At 38.4% G+C, this 26,407-nt stretch overlaps 1 protein-coding gene across 3 annotated transcripts in view; it reads left to right on the top strand.

Annotated features, from left to right (window-relative positions):
* The window catches only part of fray (frayed), a 394,936-nt gene that overhangs the window by 302,867 nt on the left and 65,662 nt on the right, over positions 1–26,407 (top strand). For all 3 annotated transcript variants that reach the window (XM_067150114.2, XM_067150115.2, XM_067150113.2), the window contains 2 exons: positions 6,710–6,824; positions 18,238–18,342. In XM_067150114.2, coding sequence (XP_067006215.2) covers positions 6,710–6,824; positions 18,238–18,342 — 220 coding nt within the window. The remainder of the gene's footprint in view (positions 1–6,709; positions 6,825–18,237; positions 18,343–26,407) is intronic.

Genomic DNA, 26,407 nt, shown 5'->3' with positions numbered 1-26,407 from the left:
AGCCACCCAATGAAACATGGCCTGATCCCATTCCCATAATACCCTATCATAATATCATCCTTGAAGATTTCAACAGCCACCATACATCTTGGGGCTGTAAGCGAGATGATGAAAATGGAACTAAGGTCTCAGAATGGGCTGAAGTAAACAACCTTGCACTAATATATGACCCCAAAGATAAGGGAACGTTTCACTCTGGCCGTTGGAAATGTGACTACACACCAGACCTTTGCTTTGTCTCACACAGTTTTATGTCTCCATCTTGCCGTGTTAGGAGACAAGTGCTCAATAACTTCCCGCACAGCCAGCACAGACCCATAATCTACCAAATAGGAATTCAGATCCCAGTTATACAATCTACACCCAGACCTCGCTGGAACTTTCAGAAAACAGACTGGGTTGCTTATGCCAAGTCTACTGATGCCAACATCAGATGGATTAAACCTGTCCCAGAGAACTACATGAGGTTTGTTGGCTTAATAAAATCAGCAGCAAAAACCTATATTCCTAGAGGATTCCGTAAAGACTAGATACCGGGATGGAGTGAAGAGTCCAGCAGACTGAGTAAGGAATTCAAAGAAAATAGCAGTCACGAGAAAGCAACAGATTTACTACAATCACTTGATCTTGCTAGAAAAGAGAAGTGGGTAAAGACTGTAAAAGACATGAATTTCACCCATTCCAGCAGAAAAGCATGGTCACTTATTCGGAAATTAGATTCCACATCCATACCACCAAAGCAACATTCCCCAGTCAAGGTAGAAGCAATAGCAAATCGCCTCATTTCCACCTCTAAAACAACAAGGAATAAACTGACCACGAAATGGGTTAAAACTGAGCTTAAACAGGCAAAACGAGAAACACAACCGAACGCAACCTATTCACAACCTTTCACATCACAAGAGGTCGATGAGGGATTAAAATCACTCCGAAATGGCAAAGCTGCAGGACTAGATGGAATCTACCCAGAACTACTAAAAAACTGTGGTCCAGCTACAAGAAGATGGCTCGCTGCATTCTTCAGCTCCATACTTCAGTCAGGGAGACTTCCCCCAATCTTCAAGAAGTCAAAAATTATTGCCCTTCTGAAACCAGGAAAGGATCCAACTCTCTCACAAAGCTCTATAGCTCTACTCTGTGTCACCTACAAGTTATTAGAAAGACTGATACTAAACCGAATAGCACCAGCCATCGAAGCATTCCTTCCAGTTGAACAAGCAGGATTTCGACCCAGCCGTGACTGCAGTGACCAAGTACTGTCCTTGACCACATATCTGGAGGTTGGTTTTGAGAAGAAATTGAAAAGCTTCTATGTCTTCTTCGATCTTACAGCTGCATATGACACAGTCTGGAGGGAAGGTCTTATGCTTAAACTGATTAAAGCTGTTCCTTGCTTAAAAATTACTACATTAATTGACAGAATGTTAAGCAACCGACTATTTCAAGTTCACTCAGAACACAACAGAAGCAAATTCCACAAAGTCAACAATGGTCTGCCTCAAGGGTCGGTTCTATCTCCTACTCTCTTCAACTTACACATCCATGACCTGCCTGAAACAGTGTCCCGAAAGTTCACATATGCGGACGATATTTGCCTTACAATTCAACGACCCAACTTCGCAGAAGCTGAAATAGTTCTTAACCGAGACCTTGAACTGTTGGATGACTACTTTCAAAGATGGTACCTTCATCCCAATCCACAGAAAACAGTGACATCTACATTCCATCTGAACAACGCAGAAGCAAACCACCATCCAAGGGTATTCTTCAAGGGCCATGAACTACAATATTGTGCCAATCCCAGTTACTTAGGAGTAACATTGGACAGATCTCTTACGTACAAAAATCACCTGCAGAAAACCGCCAACAAACTAAAAAGTCGTAATAACATTCTCCAACGATTGGCTGGAACTTCTTGGGGAGCGGATGGAAGCACATTAAGAACAACATCTCTGGCCTTAGTCTATTCTGCAGCAGAATACTGCTCTGGTGTCTGGCTTAACAGTGCTCACACACAGCTAGTAGATTCACAACTTCGTCAAGCCATGCGAATCATAACTGGTACACTTCGTGCTACTCCAACCCAATGGTTACCGGTTCTCAGCAATATACTACCTCCACATATCAGGAGACAGAAGGCCCTTTTTCAGCTATGGACCAGAATCCTAAAGAATGAACGTCTACCTGTTTATGAGGATATCAGACAGAAATGCACATGCCTGAAGTCTCGCCAGCCTGCTTGGAAGACAGCCGTGGAGATAGCATCTAGCGAATTCAGCCCCACCTCTAAATGGTTAACAGAGTGGTCTTTATCCCCACCTCGGGCAATAGTGGATATTAATAACCCATCCACAAAGCTGGCAGGCTTTGATCTGCCACGTTGCACCTGGAGTAGACTAAACCGCATGAGATGTGGAGTAGGTAGAACAGCATCTACTTTACACACCTGGGGCTGGTCAGTTTCTCCATACTGTGATTGTGGGGAGGTTCGACAAACAATGAAACATGTAGTGCAGGAATGTCCACTCCGTGCTTTCACTGGCACCATGGAAGACCTCAACTCAGCAACACCCGAAGCAGTGAAGTGGGTGGCGGGTTTGGACATTCACATTTAGTGACATGTTCATCACTCGCACTCAGTGTGTATATTATGAACTGTCAGAGTTGATAGGTGGATAGCGATGTAAATATATTGTGTTTTCTTCTTGTACTTTCAAACTTTGTAAATTGCTTTCTTTGACTGTATAGATATGATAATTTGTATTTACTTTGTACTCATCTTTCACTAGTTGTGTAAATAGTTTATAGGTTGTCATTATTCATCATACGCCAAATAAAATAAAATAAACTCTAATGGTCCACTATCATTCACAGTTGTCACCTCTAATGGTTCACTATCGCCATCGTACGGGTTCTTCATTCCCTCTACTGAAGGGCGAATCAGATCGATTACTCTTTCTAGAATAGGGTCACTTTTAATAAATTTATTAGTGCCCCCACCTGTTTTCAGCACTACTACTTTACTGTCCGCTGATGCTTTCCTCCCAACTTTCTTCATATTCTCCCAAACTGTCTTAAAATTTGCAGCGTCCCGAACAGACTCATTTCCTCGGGAATTAAATGAATTGGCAATTTTTCCCCACCAATCATTCTTCATCTGTGTCGTTACACCGTCTGTTTTCTTATTTTCAATTACATGAATGTTCTCAGCCACCAAATTAATTAAGTTTTCCTTCTCCTGGAACGTCATATTTGGCTTCTTCCTTCGTTTCTGCAGCTCAGAAGCGGACATGATTTACGAGAAAATTACTAAAAACAACACTACTCTCTCAAAAACTTCCAAACCACTCAACAACTTGTATACTTTTCGCTAATGGCAGCAGTGCGTAGTCATTTGTTTTCCGTGCGTCAGTATGAAAAATTCTACTTTCAAATTCACATTTCATGGAAATCTTGGTTTTCGTAAACCGAGATAATAAATGCTGTGGTGAATATGGAAGCAAGTCTTATCCAAGATAATAACATTATCAGAGTTTTGGAAATCTAAGATAACAGCAAAAGTTACCGACGTTGGTGAATACTGGCCTTAGTCACTTTGGATTTAGTGTACAATGTGCTAATTCATTTCAAATTATTTTTTAGTTTTTTAATAACCAAATAATTATATTTTTGTGCACATTATTCCATGAATTTTTTCTTTTGTAATGCAAGTCGCATGTTTATATTCCTTGGAGTATATCAAGCTCACATACCGAATTTTACCTTTTTTTTTTTATTTTTTTTTTTAGAAAATCCACTTAAGGAGGGTGAACAGGTGTGACAAAGGGGGAGATATAAAAATCAGTATATTTACAGTATATCTCAAAAACGTAACATGTTACAGACATTAAAATTGTTATTTGGAATCTCCTGTAAAAGTAAAGAAATAATTTGTTTTCAGATAATCCACTTAAGGGGATGAGAAAAGGGGGCAAATTTTTAAAATGAGCATATATACAGTATATCTCAAAAACATAACATGTTACAGACGTGAAAATTGGTATTTGGAATCTCCTTTAAAAATAAAGAAACGCATATTTTTGTTTTCGGAAAATCCACTTAAGGGGGTTTGTACGAAGGACTGAAAAATGGGTCGAATTCTTTTTATGAGGATACTTACGGTATATCTCTAAAACTGAAGATGTTACAGACATGAAAATTTGTATTTGGGATCTTCTTTAAAAATAAAGGAACGTGTCTATTTTTTGTTTCTGGAAAATCCACTTAAGGGGGTTCGTATGAGGGACTGACAAAGGGGTTGAATTCTTTCTATGAGGATACTTATATCTCAAAAACGGAAGGTTACAGACGTGAAAATTGGTATTTTGAATCCCCTTTTAAAATTAAGAAACACATATTCTTTTGTTTTTGGAAAATCCACTGAAGGGGGTGGTTGAAAAGAAGTGAAAAAGGGAGTTGAATTCTTTTTGTGAGGATACTTATATCTCAAAAACTGAAGATGTTACATATGTGAATGGTATTTGTGATCTCGTTTAAAAATAAACACAGAACTGTACAACTCACAGACTATTTGATATACGAGCTTGAAATTCCACACGATGGTTGTCCTGCATGTCTTAAATTTTAAATAAAAAGTGGTCTTAAAACAATACACCCATAAGGGGTTTTGACTGAGGGAGAGGGTGGGGTCCAATGACGAAAATATTCATTCCTCTGAAATCGCTTGGCAAACGATGTTGAATTTTCAGATGGTGGGTACTCCTCAATGTCTTAGATTTTAAATAATAAGGGGTCTTCAAATAATTCAATCATAAGGGGTTTTGACTGGGGGTTGATGTCCAATAACAAACATACCGTATTTACTTGCATATTAGACCCCTTTTTATTCCCACTTTTACAGCCAGAAAAAGTAAAGGGGTGTCCAATATATGATACCCTCAAATTTTGTGCATTGAAAACATGACTTCTAGGCTATAAGGAGCTATAAATTGTACATGCAATCATTCTACACTGTTCTTTAACAATAATGTATTTGAGTTATGCTGGCTATTTTCATTGCAGGGCAGTATTTCTGAATGTAAAAAGTCAATAAAAGGTGAACACAACTTTTAGGCGTACATATAAAGTAAATATAATCTGTTTTAGTTACTCATATCACGTCATTCGTTTCATCTCATTAATTCCTCTGATGAGGTCGACGTCAGATACGGTCGTAAAAACTCGCTACGAAGATTCGTCTCACTTCATACTCGCCCCCTTAGAGGAAAGTGATAAGGGTATCATATTATCCTATTGTGCAATATCGATACAAAATAACCCAATAGCCAGACATTTGTTGTTGACTACGTTCCTTAAAAGAAAACAGAAAGAAATTGGAAGTTTTCTAGGTGGCAAGTTTAACCGTTCAAGGCATTTTGCAGATTTATTTTTTGCATGAGCGACGCACAATCAGTGTTGCTTACTACTGCGAGCTGTTGAACAAGGCGAGGGTTGCATATCGCTGCAAAAGACAAGACCAACCGCTTTGAGAGGTCAACCTCCTCCACTACAATGCGCCGCCCCATACTGCAGCTTTAACTGTCTGCAAGCTACAGGAAATGCACTGGACTACACTTGATTATCCTCCTTGCAGCCCGGACCTATCTTCCTGCGATTTCCATTTGTTCGGACTGCTTAAAGAAGCTCTAGGAGGGCAAAGATTTAAAGATGGCGAGAGTGTGAAAAACGTTTTGCGCAACTGGTTGGTGACACGACCCTTTTCTGTTTACAATGAGGGCATCAAAAAGCTGCCCTTATCTGTTTATAACTCAAGGATCATTTCAGTTTCCCTTTACATTTTTCTGTGGTTTCATTGTACTTTATCTTTTCTTATTCTCTGTATATCTCATAAATTTCATGAATGCTGCTTGTATTTGTCCTTCTCTTTATGATGTCACATGATGCTTTGCTGCATTAACAGTTCAGGTATTTACTACATGGTTTGCCTTTCATTAATAAATTTTTATTCCATAATAGATTACATACATACATTCCACCATGCAAGTTGGCTGTCTGCTTGCTTGAGGGAGATAATGGGTTTGAACCCACCATTGGCAGCCCCAAAAATGGTTTTCTGTGGGGCAGCACCCGAAATTAAGACCATGACCACTTCCTTCCCAATCCTGGCCCTTGTTTATACCATCATCCCAGGAAACCTACCGTATTTTGAGTTAGTGTGATGTTAAACTGCTAGCAAAAAAAAAATTTTAAAAAATAATTTCCATCCTGCTAGTCTCCATGTGTAGTTGTGCATTCTACATAAGTTCACTTTCCTGACGGTTAAACTTCTCTGCTACAGTACTACATGATTTTTTTTCTTTCTCTTTCACCTTTTCCATTATATTGTTTCTTTCTATTCTCCCTTAAGTTTCATCTGCAGTCTAAATTTACTGTTCATTTCATCGATTTATTTCTTGTTAATCTGTATTTTAATCAGCAATAGCAAACAGTGATGTTCTTTTTGTTGTGAATACCCCTGTCATGTAGCATGTAATGTTTTCATTCTTTCTACTTTAGAGTATTTTGGACTAGCTCTTCTTGGGAACCAGAGTCTTCTCTTGGTTATTTTCCTTGTTTTGTGTCATGTTACATTTGTCTATTGTTAATTGTGTTAAATATTAATTGAAGCAAATGGAAGATAAAGAGAGTAATCTTAATTGTTTGTTCTCAGGCCGTCAGCTACAGAACTTTTGAAACATCCCTTCTTCAAGAAAGCGAAAGATCGGAGGTACCTGCAACAGACTCTCGTGGCTATTGGACCTAGTTTAGAAACCAGGGTGCAAAAGGTATTGACTGATTTTGACTTTGTTAATTAGAAAAGGGAAACATTAAAACTATTATCTTGTGTAAATTACATAGTTACAAAGGGTTCCTGATAGGTGATATATTCCCTTTTAAGAAGGTGTCTTTGAACCCCACATTTTTATCCCGAAACAAGATCTCAAAACTGTTATAATTATAGTTTGCATTTTTATTAAGTCATTTTTTATCTGGCTTGTTCTGCCATGCCTAAGTTAATTTAATTTAAGCATGTTTCTAACATTTGTAAACATGATGAAGCCATTTTTATTGGTCGTATGAATGTGTGTGTGACCATAGTGTTAGGTCATATTTTGGCCAAATTATCACATAAGAGCATACTTTGTCATATTCATGTAGTATTTAACATTTAACCAGATATTGTCATAAACATCATTTCATAGTGCTTGTGCAGATGATTGTAAGGGAATTTGTTTGCCAACCTTTACTTTGTGGTACTGGGATATACCAGAATTGTGCTGTCAAAGTCTGCAGGCAAAAGGTTCTGTATATATACCTGAAATGACATGAGCTTGTTCGAGATGCCAAAAGTCTGATTTATTGTGTGTGAAAAAAGAAATTACCGACTCACCAACACGAGGCATTGCAAACCACAAGACATCCAGCACTTCTAAGGCATCAACTTTGAAACAGGAAATTTATTGGTTGATTGGAAGAAGGCAAGAGAGCAAGAAGATCTGAACTGAGGAATTTCCCCATCCACCAATTCCAGCCACTGCTGCTGTGGAAGGACCTGTCAGAGACTTTGATAACAGAGAGGTCAAGGCTGCTTTAAAAGAAATGAAGCCAGGGAAAGCTACTGGCCCAGGCGGTCTTCCAGCAGAACTCTAGTACTCTCAACAGTAGGATGCGGCAGAATGGTTAGCACGACTCTTCAAGCAGATCATTAAAGAGGGTCGAACACTGAGCAATTGGCAACGGAGCATCACCATACCCATCTTCAAAAAGAAGGGGAACTGAACTGAATGTTCTGATTACCGACCGATCAGACTTTGTCATGCAATGAAGGTATTTGAATGGGTTCTTGATAACAGGATACTGAAATCGTTGAGCTTTCCAGAAACTAGGCTGGATTTTTGAAGAACAACTGATGCAATCCATGCTGCACAGCTCTTGGTTGAAAAGCATAGTGAAAAAGAACAAGCTGATCCATCTGGCTTTCATGGACCTTGAGAAGGCCTTTGATCGCGTGCCGCGTGACCTCATGTGGCTAGCACTGCGAGAGCATGGCATACCAGAATACCTTGTCAGCTGGGTTCAGCTGCTTTATGTAGACCCACAGAGCTATGTTCAGACCGCCGTAAAAGCATCCAGTGACTCTCTCATCACCGTCGGCCTATAATGATCCTAAGGATTTGGCAGGCTGGGCACTTGGGTTCGGGTTTTCGGGAGCTTAATCTTAAAATAATATCACCTTTACACACTCACACTTTTCCGTTCACCTGTATTGAATAGATAGGCACACATTATATATTTACACATTATACAATTAAGAAACCTGAAAATATTTGTAAAGATGCACTTTTAGCTCTTGGTTAGATAGTCCCTCTCACAGTCCTTGATTATCCAGTACAATTGCATTCTTTAATACTTAAAATTGTACCATACAAACTTGGTAGTTACTTAGCTTTTGATTGAAGATTTCTTCAATCTTCTGCGTTGTCTTCTCTCTTGGCTTCTTCTCTGCACCCACGATACCATAGTCGCGTTGAGTGATGAGGTGTTTAGTTCTCGTGAGTGTGTAGGCTCCGGGATTCAAACACAACACCCTCAAACTCCGTCGTTGACCAGAATAGTCTTTCTCCCAACAGTTCTGACTACCAGGTTTGGTTTACTGATAGGATAGGCTCGACCTGTCTCAGTCTCATACTTCTTTGACAATATGAAAGTGACCGAGGTATGAGCGATTCTAGTAATACTGTTCCTTATGCAACCAATCCTTGTTATGAATGGTGTGAAAATATCGCTCATGGGGTCGGTTGGTGCATGCATTTCAGAGGGCTTGGCAGACTGATATGTAATAGCAACTTCTGGCTCAGTGAGGAAAGCAGTGGGAAACTACCTCACTCATTTCCCTAGTATGCCTCTTCATTGACACCTAGGCTATCTGTGACAGCTGTTGGTGGAGCTGTAGAGGATCAAACCAGCCTTCTGGCTGAATACCGAACATACAGGCTCGATATGACACTTGGCCCTCCTGACAAACAGTTCGAAGTTTGTGTTATTGCTGGTCTCAGTCCTTGTACTAGCAGTCTGCTAACTATGCTGTACACAGTGATTCCTTCTCTGCCTCGCATAACCCTTTGGAATTTTCTAGACCGTTTGCTAAGCCACATTTAACTGGTTCTGCGGCTCACTGCTACATACATAACCTACAAGATCTGCACTGCTATGGCTCACAGCCACCCACACATTACTAGCACGGAAGCTGGACAGTTTCTCTCCCTTTGTGACGTACAGCCACACACATGTTGTTAGCACGGCAGTCGGTCAGATTCTCCCCGATCTGTCGAAGTATCATTCCCTACATCTCTTGTTCGAAGCCTCTCGAAGCTTTTCCCCTCTACTCTCGCAGAAGTAAGACTTTTTAAGTCTGATTGGTTCACGGGTTCCTCCCACTAACTGAGGCAGAGTAACATAGAATTCATGCGAACAGTTTGCTTCTTGCTGCGTCAACAATCTATGCGATATTTGCTTCGATTTGCTTCTAGAAACCCTTACAGAACCTTCTTTTGCATTTTCTGATTTACACTGGCGCCATGTAGCTGACCATTGCACAACGTTACACATGAACCCACTTTGTGTTACACCAGCTTGCTTCAAGTAAAACTTGTATGAAGTCTTATGCTTTGAATATTTATAACTCTCTTCCACTTAATAAAATTATCACTCAACATTTTGAAACACTATAACTTCTTGCCAGTATTACATGATCATAAAAACTCTAGATCAATACTCAATTTTCTTAGTCTTGGAGGTCGCGGATTCGAGACTCGCTCGAGTCTGTTCGCTCGGCACTCAGGCATGAAAGGGGGCGCGTCGCGACACACTGTCGTGACAGGCCTTCACCAAGGTTCAGCACTGTCACCACTCTTGTTCATTCTAGTGATGGACACTGCAACAGCAGACCTGCACCATTCGTTGCCATGGACGCTTCTCTATGTAGACGATATAATGTTGGCCTCTGAGACCCAGGTTGATCTGCAATGCCAAACCCGAGAATGGAGCAATCAGCTGGTACAATACAGCCTGCACCTAAATAAAAATAAGACTGAATATATGACATCAGATCCACAAGCATTCAGAACCATTCGGGTGGATTGTGAGGACCTGCCGTGAGTGACAAAATTAAAGTATCTTGGCTCCACGATCACCGATGATGGCCGACTTGTCGAAGAGGTCAATGCAAGGATATCTGCAGCCTGGACGAAATGAATAATCGATGTCATATCCGACCAGAGGATGAAAGATAATCTCAAATTTAAAAATCTATCATACTGTAATCCGACTTGTTGCACTGTATGGTTTGCGAATGTTGGCTGACTATGACTGAGAGAGAGCGTCAACTGGGTGTCATGGAGACAAGATGCTGAGATGAACAGCTGGTGTCACTAAACTGGATTGCATCTCCAATGAATCCATCAGGGGGAGATTTGGCGTTGCACCGCTTCAAGAAAAAAATGCGCGAAAGTCTTCTACAATGGTTTGGACATGTACTGAGGGCATACACCGACACTATCGCGAAGACAGGTTACATTTTAGAAGTCGCCAGTAGGAGACCAAAAGGACGACCTAAACAGTGATGGGCCGACACCCTTCATAAAGATATGGCCTAGGACAGAACTAAATGCAGACAACGAATCCATGTAGTGGACCTCTCCAGCAGGAGGGACCAACACTGGAGAAAAAGAAGAGGAAACAGTATATTTCAACAACAGTTGATGTTGTATATAAAAATGTTATTTTGCCACCTATTCAATACAACACAGAATGTTATCATATGAGTTAAAACATTGTTTAAATATAATGAGACATGTTTCGCCTCTCCTTATGCAGCATCCTCAGTCAATATCAAAACCTTATTTTTTTTACCAGGTACCTGTTTAAAGATTATTCTAAAATATGTTGGAAGATGATGTGAGATAAAATTTACAGTTCATCATAAAAATGTTTCTGATTCACCATTTTCAATTAACTGACTTATGACACCGATATCAGAGAATAAAATATGAAGACAATTAGGTGTGGGTGTGGCACAACCATTAATTATTTGGAGATTAAACTCGGCCATGTGCGAGAGAAATGACTTTGACCGTCATCTTGAATGCGACAACACTTTCGACTCGTGTCGAAACTCGAAGGTGCGAGTTTCAAAATACGCACCACCGTTGAAAGATGCGGATGCCTGTCCACTTCCTGGATTTTGTCTTCATTAAGTAAGCAATTTCACGACTTTTTCAGTATCTATAACGGGGCTACCATAAGACAAATATGCACTATGCTAGTCAAGTTCCCACTATTATGTTCTTAATCCTTACGTAATCTATCAAGTGACAAATATTTGCTACCCTTCACTGTATCACTCAATACAAAATAAATTTCTAACTTCTGATTGGAATGCGAAATACAAGCACAAACAGGCTCATTGGGTTATTCAGCAATATCAATAAAAATCGGAGAGCAAAATTGAACTTTCCTGAGGCTAATGGCTTGCTTCCCGAAGCTATACTTTACTCTAAATTTCTGGAATTCAAGGCTATTTCCCCTTTTCACAAAACTTTCCCCGACCTGCCTCCTGTGGCGAGGGCTCTAATCTTTGTTGGAAATCACATTCCTTTCACAAGGGATGACAAAGAACAACTTCAGAGCTGGGGAAAATGTGACCGTAATGAGCGGTAATAATGAAAACTTGCGACTTGATAAGTGAGTTATTTTTAAATAGATTTAATATGACTAGTATCGGGACTTCGATTTTATGACGTGCTAAGTGATAAATCGACTTAATGAGGAACGCACTACGAGGTTTCACTGGATTTTCTCGCGTCTGATTAAATTTCAAAAGGCTATTCACTAGTAATTTATAGCGAAAAGGTTATCATTATTCTATTGGTGCTTAAATATGTTTTCATGATACACATGAGGTTACCAGGCGAGTTTGCAGTGCTGTTAGGGGCGAGCAGCTGTGGCTTGCATCCGGGAGATAGTGGGTTCGAACCCCACTGTTGGCAGCCCTGAAGATGGTTTTCCATGGTTTCCCATTTCCACACCAGTCAAATGCTGGGGCTGTGCCTTAATTAAGGCCACAGCTGCTTCCTTCCCATTCGTAAAACTTTCCTATCCCATTCTTGTCATAAAGTGTGACGTAAAGCAAGTAGCAAAAGACATATGAGGTTAAGTTAGGTTAGATGTCTGTTTGTATAAGGGAACTGAAATGGTTGCCACAGAAACCACTGGTGTGATAATATTTCAGTTTTTTCAGAATAAAATTGAACATACGCGTTCACGTTGCCCCTGGATTAGAAAAATAACTGAGTAAGCTGTACTGTAGTATGGAAATCTATGAAAACGAAAGTTTTGAACAAATTGATTGTCGTTACATACCAGTTGTAATGTGTGGGGTTTTTCCAGACTTTTACAAAAAATCCGATATAACGACAATCCGCTATAGCGAGTAAATTTTTCGCCGTTATGAATTCTTGGTATAACGGACTTTTACTGTAGTAATTTCTCAGTTTATTGCAGACGTCAGTGATTAATATCCTATCCCTTTCCCGTCCCATTGTTGCTGTTTAGGAAGCACAATTTAAATTGTTGTGTTGGTATCGTTATTTTTGTGCATATAGGATGGTATTTGTATGTTGAGTGTGATTCAATAAATTCAAGATGTCACCTTCAGCCATCATAAGGCTATCTGTGTCGGTACAACGTAAAGCAAATTGTAAAAAAAAAAAAAAAAAAAATCATTGAGGTTATGTGGCACACACACCATGAGACTGCTCGGTAATATTCAAATGGAGGATTACATGCTACAGACTCGTTGACTCTGCTTTGGAAATATTGTAATTGTAGAATTGCACAGGAATAGAGGACAGTGCTGTAAAACATATTAAGAATGAAAAGCATATGACAAAGCTATGAAAAAATTCTACCACTGGCGCAGGTCCTTCTGAATGTCATACCAAAGTGACTTGTATTATGAAGTGATAGGACAGCTGCAAATGCTGGAAAATTTCCAAATACCACTTCTCGAAAAGAACAGTTGAAGTGTTTGCAAAAGCTAACATCCCATTGGATAGGCTCAAAAGTCAAGAGTTAGTTTTCGAATGGAGGTCATTTGAGCAATTAATTTTCTTGTAGATTTAAGCAGTATTGCATCATGTTCTTAAATCATTAAATTTTAGAATAAAAAAAGAACGCTATGAATGCTTGTTTTGATTTTTAAAATTATATTATAATTTTCAGAAAGTAGATGCTGATTTTAATAAATGCTAATATTTTAAACAAGATAATTTTCCAGCCCCTAAAGACACACCTATACAAAGAATTGGCAAAACTAATTTTTAACAAAAACGTGATGTTCTCACCTTACATCACAGTAAGGAATTGACAATATGTACATCTGTATTCCCACAGATCACCAGAATACATCTAACTTTCTTCGCATTTAAGAAACCTCAGTTTTTTGCAAGTACACTTTTAACTATTCTCGGCATTCTCTGTACAAGATTTTTCAACAGTGATGCTGGTATCCTTTACCAGGTTTTCTGTAGGATGTCCCACAGCTTTTCCGATGAGTAAGACAACACTTTTTTTTTTTTGTACTTGCTAATCCAGTTCATCCCACAGCAGCTCAAGAGTTTTGCTTGCTTTGCAGATAATTCATGCAATAGCAAGATATATGGTTAGGTGGTTAGCAGTGGTGATTGTTATTTCAAAAGGAAGTGCTGTTGGGCAACCATCCTAGTATCATTGTCTTGTCAGAAGACAAACCCATGCCCAACAAGTTGCTGTCCAGAGGGAAGAGCATACATGGAATAGTAGCCATTTTTACCCAGTATTTCATTAATGTGGTGCACCGTACCAAGTCTACTAAATGAAAAACAACCCCAAACAATCACAGAGCCTCCTCCATGTTTCACTATGGGTGTTCCAGTCAGGATGGATTTTTTTTCCAACGCTGAACTTCAGAACATGGATTCATGTGTCTACAGCACCCTCAGGTGTCCAAAGTTTTGTTGACTTTGGCCCACTTCTTACTTATCTGTGTCATAGAAGTGCCTTTTTAATTGCAATTCAACCACAAGGATTAGCAGCGTTGAGGTGACTCTTAACTGTCGTCAACGATACTCTATTCTTATAGCGCACATTGAATTACCCTTGGCTTTCAGGTGCTGCAATTTTCCCGTTTCATTTGCTGACTGCAACTATATACTTTTCTTTAGGTTTTTACGTAACTCAGGGCCTTTCAGATTGATTTTCATCTTCATTAGACCCTGTTTTATCCATACCCGAAATGGTATTCATAACTGTTGAATGAGAAATTTTGAGCTTTCTAGCGATTTCCCTTATATATTTTTCTTCATGAAGAGTGTTAATTGCTGAGCATAACTCTACACTGAATGTCTTTCCATAGCCCGTAATTTACAAAGAAACTATAAAAATCATGCTATATTTGGTACCGTAATGTCACAGTATAAATAAGAATTTTGGTTTACAGTAATATAATAACTGCATTATAATACTCAGTTTCTTTGAAGATCAGAACTGAACCAACTCTCCTTATGATAAAGAAACCAAGCTTTTGCACCAGAACAATTAAACCACACAGAGCACACCGACTGAACAATAATATGTTGATGCGAACGGCAGCAAGCTACTATTTAATGGCAGGACAAGTACCAAGCATGTGTGGCCTTCAGTGACCTCTTGCACGATTGCTGGCGCCAGCTTACTTGAAGACCACTTCCTCCAACCTTTAAAACTCTGTTGCAATTATATTATCTGTCATTAAGCCATCATTAAACATAGTCGTGCAGGTACATATGTTTTGCCCCAAAACTTTTGGCTGGCTGTGTATATATAATGAAAATTCTGTTTTGGAACTTCACAGTCTACCGTACTTAAACAGTTACTTGCTGCTGTCATCAGAATCTACACTGCTATGGTCTACAGCAGCCAAAGAGGTACCACTGCCTGATGTTGAAACTAGAGTACTGTAATGCTTTTATCCCCAACATCTGTTGATAGTGGCTGAAAAGGAGGTTATTTTTAGTTGACTTTTTTTCTGCTGTTTTACCATTTGTTGTCATGTCTCTTTTAATGTAAGAATACTTTTGGTAGTATGAATTTTAAAATTGATAAATGTGTCCAAATTTTCCTGTACATTTTACATTTTGAAACTTTGTTCTATTACTTCCACTGTTATCTCAGCTTCTTCTTGTTCACTGGTAACACCTTATGGCTGATCCATGGATGTGATGAAAAGTAGTCCAAATTATTGCTAATTCTGAATTAGTAAAGTCCAAAATAGTGAGAGTTTACTGTACACTACAAGAAGAATATTCAGGTCATGTAGACAGAGGAACAGGACAAGTAAGATATAATGGGATGAACATAATAGCAGGTCAATGTGGGAAGAGGGAGAAACAGAAAAAGGAGACAAGGATAAATATGAAAACACGAAAGGACAAGGAAAATCTCCATATCTTCATGCACTGTCATCTGTGAATAGACAGGCTGCCTCCTCATCTGTCCCAGTTCTAAATCCAACTCTTCTCAGCCCCAACAAGCTCATGTCTGCTTCCCAGCTTCTTCATTAGGGCTTGCATCAACATTCATCAAGGGGCCATCTTGACAGATCTTCAGTCTTGATGCGGGAAGTGTCAGTTAAGAAGAAAACAGTTTTTGAAGATGTCGGTGTATGAAGATGCGGTGATTGTCCTTGTCCTCATTCTGTTGCTCCCTCTTCTCACACTGACCTGCCATTGTGTTCATTTTACTGTGTGTTCCTTTTCTTGCTCCTATCTCTCTATATTTCACTTGATTTGTTCTTTTCCAATATTTAATCTTGAGAAACATGCAGATAAACATTTTCATGCAGTGTGCATCATTTCAAACTGTTTAGACTCATAGGTGGATCCTTTTGTGACTCTTTTCACTCAATTAGTTGAAATAAACGTTCTTGTTAACGTAGCATACATGGGCATGTAAAAGATTGGAATATAAAGAAATCAACAAATCTACCACATTACTGAAGTTGATACATCCTCTCAAGAGTCATTAGTTATCCGTGCCAATATTTTAAAAAATTCCCTCAGGCATGTAAATAATGTGCAAATTGACAAAATGAACATGTTTCTTGTAGAGCAAAGTGCAGGGAATCTTTCTGGGCTCAAAACGTATGAATGAATCTTTGGTTGAATGTCAGTTATATTTCGCACATGAGTTCATTTACTGACTATATTTTCAAGGATTTTTTGTCATGGCTCTTTTAACTGTAGGATAATTTTACATCACTGGGTACCATTTTGTTTGCTGACTGGTAAAAGGATAACAGCTGCAAATATTCATCATAGTCTGCTCGTCTACTGGAAGCGACTACACGTGATTGCGAGATAAAGCGACTACAGGCGACTTTGATTCATGCGACTACATGTGACTGGGCTCGTCCACTGCAGGCGACTTTGCGTGGCTGTCAGTTGGCATCTGTACTCTGTACAGGTCTGCGTGTGTTTCCGTAGTAGACGTCAAGTTATTAAACGTATATATTCTGTGAGATGGATGATGAGGATTTAGTTTACATTCTGGAGAGTCCCTACCTGACGAGGCGTCTGAGGAAAAATTGCAAAAGAAGACATCGGTGTTGGGTAAACCCAATACTAGCTAAAAGGAAGTCAATGGGAGAATTCCATCATCTGCACAATGATCTGGACAAGGAATCCCAGAAGTTCCTTGATTATTATCAGATGCGTCCAGAAACATTTCACTATACTTTGAATGCAATAGAACCAAAAATATGCAAAATATCAAACTTCAGAGAGACCGCAACACCTCTGGAACGTTTAACTGTGTCTCTCTAAGTTAAGTTATTAAAAAGTGTTGATATTTATTTATTTTTATTTTTGTAATTTTATTTTATATTTTTATTTTTTATTCATTTACTTATATTTATTAAAGAATCGAAGATCAAATTAAGTATGCAATTTAATTTATCAGTGTAACAACAAAAACGAAAACGGGAGAAAAGCACACAATCCATGACAAAAAAAAAGTAGAAAGGGTTAAGCAGAAATATAAAACCTTTAAATCTAATTTGAAAAGTCTCTACATGTTGTTTTCAGTCAAACTCTCTTGGGTACTGTTTCCACTTAAATTTCCTTTTTTCATTTCATTTTATATTACAACAAGAACTGCATATGTTCCCGTGTTGAAATTACAGAAGTTAATATATTATAAATAATATTAATAAAGTTATTTGTTGTATGTACGGCTAACTACATTTTTATGGTTTTTGGAGACGCCGAGGTATGGGAATTTTGTCCTGCATGAGTTTTTTTACATGCCAGTAAATCTACCAACACGAGGCTGACGTATTTAAGCACCTTGAAATACCACACACGACTGAGCCAGGATCAAACCTGTCAGGTTGGGCTCAGAAGGCCAGCGCTCTACCGGCCGAGCTACTTGGTCCGGCATATTATATAAATAATTTAATAAAAGTATTTACCATTATCAACACCCACTTCCTCAGCAACCTTCAACCATAGTTTGCGTTGTATATCTCGAGAATGATAGCATTTATCTTTCATATTTCATAGTGGTGTTCTTTCACAAACCGCAGTTTTCAATTTTTCACTATCTACATCCATGACAAATGTAGTAATGGTAAAAATAATGTTGCATATGACAACAACAGATAACCGGATGCTTGCAGGAACCGTAGAGTACAGGCGCCTACACGCGGCAAATCCCATTCGAGTGGAATCTGTCACCTGTAATCGCTGCTCGAGGTCGCTTGCAGTGGACGCGGTTCCATTACAATCTTCGCTTTGGGATCAGTCACGCTAGTACGCATGTAGCCGCCCGATCTCGTAATCGCGCGTAGTCTCTTCCAGTGTACGAGCAGCCATTTTCCCCTACAGTGATCACGTCTTTATTCTTTCTTTTTACATCACATTCTGTCATTGTGTAATGTAATATTAACCTAGACTTATTATTGCAACCTCTGCAGTATTAAGAAAGAACCTTTTCCTTTCTCAATGATGACTGCAATTATTAGTGACAGTGATTTTTGTTGGTATAAATACAGTAACAATGCCCGTAAAGAGATATATTTTGTAAATGAGAGGTTCAGTAATTTTTTGTGGGTATTTTTTACAGGCTTCGAAACGGCAGCCTGGAACCTCAGGACGTCTTCATAGGACGGTAACAGGAGAGTGGGTATGGTCATCAGAAGAAGAGGGAGGTGAATCTTCTGATGAAGAGGTAGGTAATCCCAGAAACTTAATATGCTATTTATCTGTTACATTACAGACATCTCATCCTGTACTTCATTGTTTTAACAACCCATTCACTGTAAAAAAAAAAAAAAGAAAATGTATACAGTGGAACCTCGATTCTGCTTTTTTGGAGGGACCACGAAAAAAACGTACAACATGGGAAAACGGAAAATCTGGGAATGAATGAACCATCAACAGTTTGGCTAAACATCACAAAAATGAAATGTATACACTTATAATCTTACAAACGCCCCTAAACCAAACCAAACTGCAGCTCCAATGTGCCTTGCGCCTACCAAGCAACTGCCCTTGGTCCGAAGGCCTGCAGATTACAAAGTGACGCATGGTCTGTGTGACGAATCCTCTCAGCCATTATTCCTGGCTCTCTAGACCGGGGTTGCCATATCACCATTAAGTACCTCCTCAATTAAAGGTAATCGTAGAATGACTGAACCTGGAACCAGCCCTCATATCCAGGTAAAAATGCCTGACCTGGCCAATAAACGAACCCGGGCCCTCCAGGTGAGAGGCAGGCAAGTTAGACCGCGGGGCTGGGTTCAAACATTAATTTCCAGTACATGACTTAAAAATCTCGAAACTTTACATTCAGTTTTACCGGGGAAACTTCGTCAGTTTCCTCTAAAAACTTCGCCATATTCCTTTGAAAACTTCTTTCAGTTCAGCAACTTTGATCAGCCAAACTCTTCGGAAAATCTAATACCCGAAATGCCAAGCCAAAGTCCAATCGACCATATTTCATTCTCTAATCTAATAAAATAAAGCACATTAGATACAAAAGCGTCCAACATGATGGCAAAATCCTTTTTTAAATTTTTTTATATATATTTTTTTTTTTATCTGGCTTCCCTATCGGCTGATGATGACCCAGATTTGGAGTCGAAACCAGTACCATGTGTAAACGATATGTGATGTAACTTGCAGAATTATTCTTGTATTGAATAGGTGGAACCAAAATACATACTTAATTTATTGTAATAGGAAAGTTTGATAAGCCACGATGTTTTAAGGGTGTCTGGCACTTCCCGTACAAGGTATCTAAAAAATGCAAACAGTACAGTAAAATCTTGATATCACTTTGATATCGGATCACACTTAAAGACTTTTAATGCCCTAACCCATGCATCACATTGATATGGTATACAGCTCCATGTGAACTTCAATCAAAAAATGATTAATTTTATGCCTTTTTGCTTCTCGTTACGTGTCTGTGCAATGATTTTGTGTTTTTGTATCTTGCACTTTTTGAACTATTGGCTGGTGATGGCTAAGATCTGGAGTCAAAACTGGTACTATTTGTAAATGATATGTGATGTAACTCGCATTAATATTCTTGTATTGAATAGCTGGAATCAAATTACATACTTAATTTATTCTAAACTCAGTTCAATACGGACCAATATGAAATTCTTACCTCTCAAAGAACTTTCCTATGACGACGAGAGGAAGTCTCTCATTTCCATGTGCATTGCAACGCAGTACAATTACGCCCCCACCCACCCTTTTACAGTTACCTGGCTGGCACTTCTCTCCTTTAAAACCATAAATCCGTTTGAGCTCGGCATTAAAAAAAAATGCACTTTTGTCGACATTGACAATATTGTTGTGTGCGTATGAATAGATTATATGAATCATACTTTTTCCCCAACAATCGGCATTGCCAGTGTTTGTGGATACTGTTTCTCCACACACTGCGTGATACAGTGGCGTTCCGTATAACACTGAATACAAAAGAATTAGGATTTTACTCGAACTTTGTAGCACCTCGATCAGTTTGCGTTTCTACACATAAGTAATGATAATAAAAATTAATGTGGGGATAATAGAAAAATAATGTGGGCAAGTAGGCAAATATCAAAGTAGCGGTGGTTTCACACCTGAGCTTGGAAATGTAATGGTTAATTTATCAATACGCAAAATGAAACCATATGCCAGGGAAACTTACAAGCCTAACAACGACAGCTAATGAAGGATTGCGGAATGTGAAGGGGCCCTATTGTGGTCCATGAGAAGGTATGCCATTATGGTGAAGAAAAGGTTCACGATCCATCCACCTTGAACTCATCATATTAACAAATTAAACGATACATTTACAAATCAAAGAAACAAATAAATGGCAGATTAGCAGATCGTTAACAACCAAGGTTGTTTAAATGGACTTTCACACAAGTATAGATCCACTAAACCAAAATAAGGACATAATTGAGATACTTAAGTAAATTGGTAAAACCAAGGTTTAACATAGTGGGAAACCACTGCAATCAGCCACCCAAGTATTGGTGTGGTAAAACCAAGGTTTAACATAGTGGGAAACCACTGCAATCAGCCACCCGAGTATTGGCGGTAAAACTATAACGTTTGAGGGGTATGGAGGAAATGCGTACTCCCAGTCCTGAACAACTAGTATGAATCACCTTCCCAGATCACATCTGGGATTGTAACTCCCGACCACGGTCAGAACATTGATCAATGATCAGACCATCAACTTATCATGGAGAGTCTTCTAATGAAAGAATCCACCAGCTTGGACATCCAACATTCTAGACCCGAGCAAAGACACCATTCGGATACGGTGGGATGTCACATAGAAGATCATGGCGAGTCGGAGCGCCTGAAAGCGCAACAGACGAACCACGGATACAGACACAGACTTAAATTCAGTAAACCAGGAAAATTCTCTTTCTTTGCAACATTAAACATCAATTCAATAATGAAACTTGGGAAGTTGAAACACTTAACTGATGTCATGGATCAACACAGGATTCTAATCACAGCCCTACAAGAACTTCGGAACACAGATCAGGACCCATTTGAATCTAGGGGATATCGTCTTTACAAAGGACCTCCAGGAAAGAGAGTAATGAAAAATGTTCCCCCATGTGGAATGGGATTCCTGGTTCATACTAGCATATTAGATTCAGTGGAGGATTTCTCATCGAACTCATCAAGAACTGCAACCTTAACGATTAGAGTAGAGAACAAAATACATACACTGATTAATGCCCATGCGCCAACAAATAAAAAAAACAGGACAAATAAAGAGGAAACTGAAATGTTTTGGGAGGAGCTTGACCAACTGATTTCAAATATCCCTGACAACCATGTTAAAATTATGCTTGGAGACTTCAACGCGAAAATTGGACAGGAGAGAAAATATTGCACAGTGGTAGGTAAATGGCCAGTACACAAATTGACAAATAGAAATGGTCAAAGATTAATTGAGCTTTGCATAGACCGTGGGCTTATTCTTGAAACCACAAGATTTAAGAGAAAACCACACAAATTAATGACCTGGAAATGTCCTAATGTCAAACTGGGTGAGTTTCAGATAGACCACATTGCAATGGATAAAAAATACCATAGAGAAATTTATAATGTCAAAGTCCTTCGTGGGGTGGACATCAATTCTGATCATTATATTTCAAAGATTAAAATCAAGTTAACCCCAAGAAAACATCACAAACCATCTAAATTCACTAGAAGGAGAAAATATGACCCCAGCTACTTAATAAATAATGCTGTGTATACAGAGAGATCCAGAACACCTCTAAGCGACGAACTGGAAACGATTATTGATAAACTAAAAAATATTGCCAAAGAAATTGCTCCTATGAAAAGGAGAAAGAAACACGCCTGATGGAATGAGGAATGTGATATTACAATACAGAAAAGACACAAAGCATGGCTAAATGACCAACAAAAGAAAACGGCACAATCTCGAGATGAACTAACTATTGCTAGAAGGCAAACGGCCAAAGAACTTAGAAAAATCAAACAAGACCATCGAAAAAGAAAACCTAGCTAACATAGATGAATCATTCAAACAACATAAGACACGAGACTATTACAGGACATTTAAACAGTATCAAACAGGATAGACTCCACCTGCACTCATGATGAGAAATAAACAAGGACAACTAGCACACAATAATCAGGAGAATGCCAAAATTCTAGCTGATCACTTCAAAGAATTACTAAATGCTGAAGACCCAAAAGAATACCTAGAATTTTCACCTGATCCAAAAAATAAAACACGCTTAGACAAGGTTATTCCACCAGATTTCCATGAGGTATTTCAAGTGATTAATTGGCTCAAGAATTATAAAGCTGCAGGAGAAAATCAAGTGGTTGCAGAGCTGTGGAAGAATGCAAATAACCAAACACTTCAAAACCTACACAAACACATCATAGACATATGGAACTCTGAAAAGCTGCCTGCAGAATGGAACACAGCTATAATTCATCCAATACACAAAAAGTGGGATAGACTGGATCCAAATAATTACCGAGAGATCTCTCTACTTGATATCATATATAAGATCCTGTCTAGAATTATCCTCACAAGAAATCAAGAACAGCTCGACCAAGAACTTGGAGAGTATCAGGGGGGATTTCGACCTGGAAGGAGTTGTCCTGACCAAATCATTAGTCCTAAGTGGATTATGAACCATCAAAGAATGAGAAACAAAAAGCTAGTTATCACTTTTGTTGAATTCAAGAAAGCCTATGACAGTATTCATCGTGAGTCACTACTTAAAATCCTTAAAGAATTTGGGTTACACCTGAAACTCGTTAATCTTGTTGGTGATACACTCAAGAACACTAGAGCAAAAGTTAAATTCCGAGGAGAGTTGTCTGAATCATTTCAAATCCGGACTGGATGGAGAAAGTCATGCGAGAATGGACTAAAAAATGTCAGCCAAACATCAAGATTGGCAAAAATATCAAACTCAATTGTCTAGCATTTGCAGATGACCTTGCGCTACTTGCAAGTAGTGTGGAAGAGGCTAAACTCCAATTTGAAGAATTAGAACAAATAGCAGCAAAAAATTGGATTACAAATCTCCTTTGAAAAGACGGAAATGATGCCATCCGTCAAAGTGGAAACATCACCTATCACACTGACTAATAACAAACAAATTAAGGTTGTTAATAAATTTAAATATCTTGGAGAGATTATAACTTGGAACTTAAAAGAGAAAATATCAGTTGAAAATAGAATTATCAAATTAAAACAAGCACAACACATTACTTGGCCAACCTACAAGAAGAAATCTCTCTCGATAAATGCAAAATTTAAACACTACAACTCCGTTATTAAGCCTGAAGCAACCTATGCTAGTGAAACCTTATTCAATTTGAATACGAAATCAACTACAGATAAATTACAGAAAATAGACAAATCATTAGAACAATTCTTAACAAAAAACACCAAGTAGATGGACAATGGCGATTACTATCTAATAAAGTTTTATACCAGGAGACTGAGTCTATAATAGATACAATGCGGAAAAGAAGAGTTGCTTTTTTCTGTCACATATTACGACTACCAGAGACTAGATACTCAAACATTTATTCAACTACTTTTGGAAAAGTAAAACTAAAAATCACTGGTTCAAAGAAGTCCAAGAAGATTTAAATGAATTAGGCTTGACAAGTCAACAAATTGAAAACAGAGAAGAGAAGAGGATCCTGAGAAATAACGACGTGAGACTTAAACTGAAGACCTATACACGTAAACAATACAACATAAGTGACGAAGAACGGGCAGCCAGGTCAGAGAGAATGAAACATTTCTGGGAACAAAAGAAGAAACATCAACCAAATTTGTAACCAATTATCATAAGACTTGACTGTATATAGATTGATTTCAGTGATCCAGTGTGGGCGTAAAATAAATAATAATATTGTCAATAACAAATGCCGGTGACTGGCGAAAACAATCGCTCAGAAAATTGAAATCAGTGAAGACGGGAATCTAGGGTAAACTCCGAGACGTTGAATTTAAAACATAGAAAGTTACATTAAACAAGAAAATACCGAAACACTAGAAGGAAAATCAACATGATAGAAAAACATAGAAATAGCACTTACCAAGGAAGACAGAAGTTCCCCAAGGGGAGCCCTTGAGCACGAACGCTCATAAAGAATTACCGATGGCGAGTGATCCCATGGCCAGTCCATTTTGTTGATAGATGGTTTCATCAAATTTAAAGAAATTATTGTTGATGACCAGTTTCAGAAGAGAAATAAAATCGGACATTTATTTAGATTTTCTGGAATATACAAAAATAAATAGCAATACTTTTCCAAACATCCTCATGTGGGCCAGATACGTTGACGACACATTTGTTATAATGGATGAAGAAATCAAGAATGCAACCTCTACCCTGCAAGAACTAAACAACATTGACCCCCACATCAAATTTACCCTTGAGTCCGAAAATAATAAAGTAATTAATTTTCTGGATTTAACTATTCTCAGAAATCCATCTGCTCTTTCATATAGAGTCTTCAGAAAACAGACACAAACTGCCAATACTATTCGTCATGATTCCATACACCCTCAAACACACAAACGTGCAGCGTATAATAGCATGCTTCATCGTGCATTCACGATACCTATGTCTAAAAGAGACCTCAATAGCGAACTCAACACTATAAGAGCAATTGCCAAATTCAACGGTTACAGCAGATCATTTATAAAACAGATAATCAATAAATTTAGACACTGGCCCAAGACTACTCTCACAAAAGAAAAACCTATAACTAACGTTTCATCTACTTTTACATTCAACGATGGTATCCATCAAATTCCCAATGTTTTTCGAAAACATAACGTAAAAATCTTCTTCAGAACTAATAATAGGACCGCAGAAATTACACATAATTCAGCATCAGTCAACACTTAACAAATTTTCCAAATCTGGAATCTATAGATTCAAGTGTATCGACTGCATCGCCTCCTACGTGGGACAAACAGGACGCAACTTCACAAACAGATATTCAGAGCACGTCAACGCAGTAAGATATAACAAGTTTTCTGCTATAGGCCAACACATTCACGACTCTAATCATAAGTTTACTGATATAGAACATGATTTTGAGATACTTCAAATAGCAAACAAAGGGCCAATTATGAACATTGTCGAAAATTGTTTCATTCATTGCGATCAATATTTCAACCCTAACTATAATTTAAATGAAATTTCCGAGAAATCTAATATTCTTTATGATCTCTTAATTAAATGGTTAAGAAATATTAGACCACCTAAAAACAATTCGATCTTTCAAACCATACGCAGTACATATCCACATCATTTACCCCCACTACCACATCCTTCCGCTCCACCTTAGCTCCGTGATAGTTGCTCCGCCTCTACCCCTCCCCTCTCCTCCCTTCCGCCTCGCCCCTTAACCTTATAATCGCATCTCTCAGTCCAGCTCCGTCCGCCGATCACTCAGGCTGCTCAAGGTGAGTTCGTTTCTAGTATTCTCTCGGTTTTTCTAGACTTTTCTTTTTGATCTTTCCTTCCGATTTTTTGCCTAATTCAACTTTTAATTTCTTCCCCAGGTTCCTTAAGCCATATTGAAGTGGGAATTAATTCTTTGGATCTAACCAAGTTCATGTTTACGTTTATTTTTCGGAACCAAACTACAGAACACACATAGTGTCAACTTCATATGACATTAAACTCCGCAGCATAATTTAAGTTTTAGAAAACTAAAGATATATACAAGCTGGACAAACTGCCATGGGTATACAACAACGGAGTCATCATTTTAACGGATTTTAAAATGAAATTCAAATTCATCGTGTACCATATTTTATTTTATATTCATCTGTGCAAGTGTTATAGTGTGTTTTTAAAGTTGTTTTAAAGTCATATTTCATATTCATCCATGCAGGTGTTATAATGTGTTTAAAGTTGTTTTAAGGTTTTATTGTGTTTGCCCGATTTGACTTTGTGGCTGATGATGGCACATATTTGCTGCCGAAACTAGTACCTCATGTGAACGATATGCGATTCTTTCACGTTAATAAACATCTTTGTATTGAATAGGAGGAACCCTCTTAATTTCAAATATTGTAATCCCACTTCAATACGAATCATGAAATTTCTAAATATTAAAGAAAACCAAGTGCCCATAAACCTGTGTGTCGAATCTCAGCATTCACCTGCTTCACTCATTGTGAGCTTGGCGAAAGGAGTAACATAGCAGATACTTTTGTCAGCAGCTTTAATTGATGT

Source organism: Anabrus simplex, chromosome 6 (assembly GCF_040414725.1).
Source record: "Anabrus simplex isolate iqAnaSimp1 chromosome 6, ASM4041472v1, whole genome shotgun sequence".
Lineage (NCBI taxonomy): Eukaryota > Metazoa > Arthropoda > Insecta > Orthoptera > Tettigoniidae > Anabrus > Anabrus simplex.
Note: the sequence above shows the minus strand (reverse complement) of the source record. Positions and strands in the feature narration are given on the sequence as shown.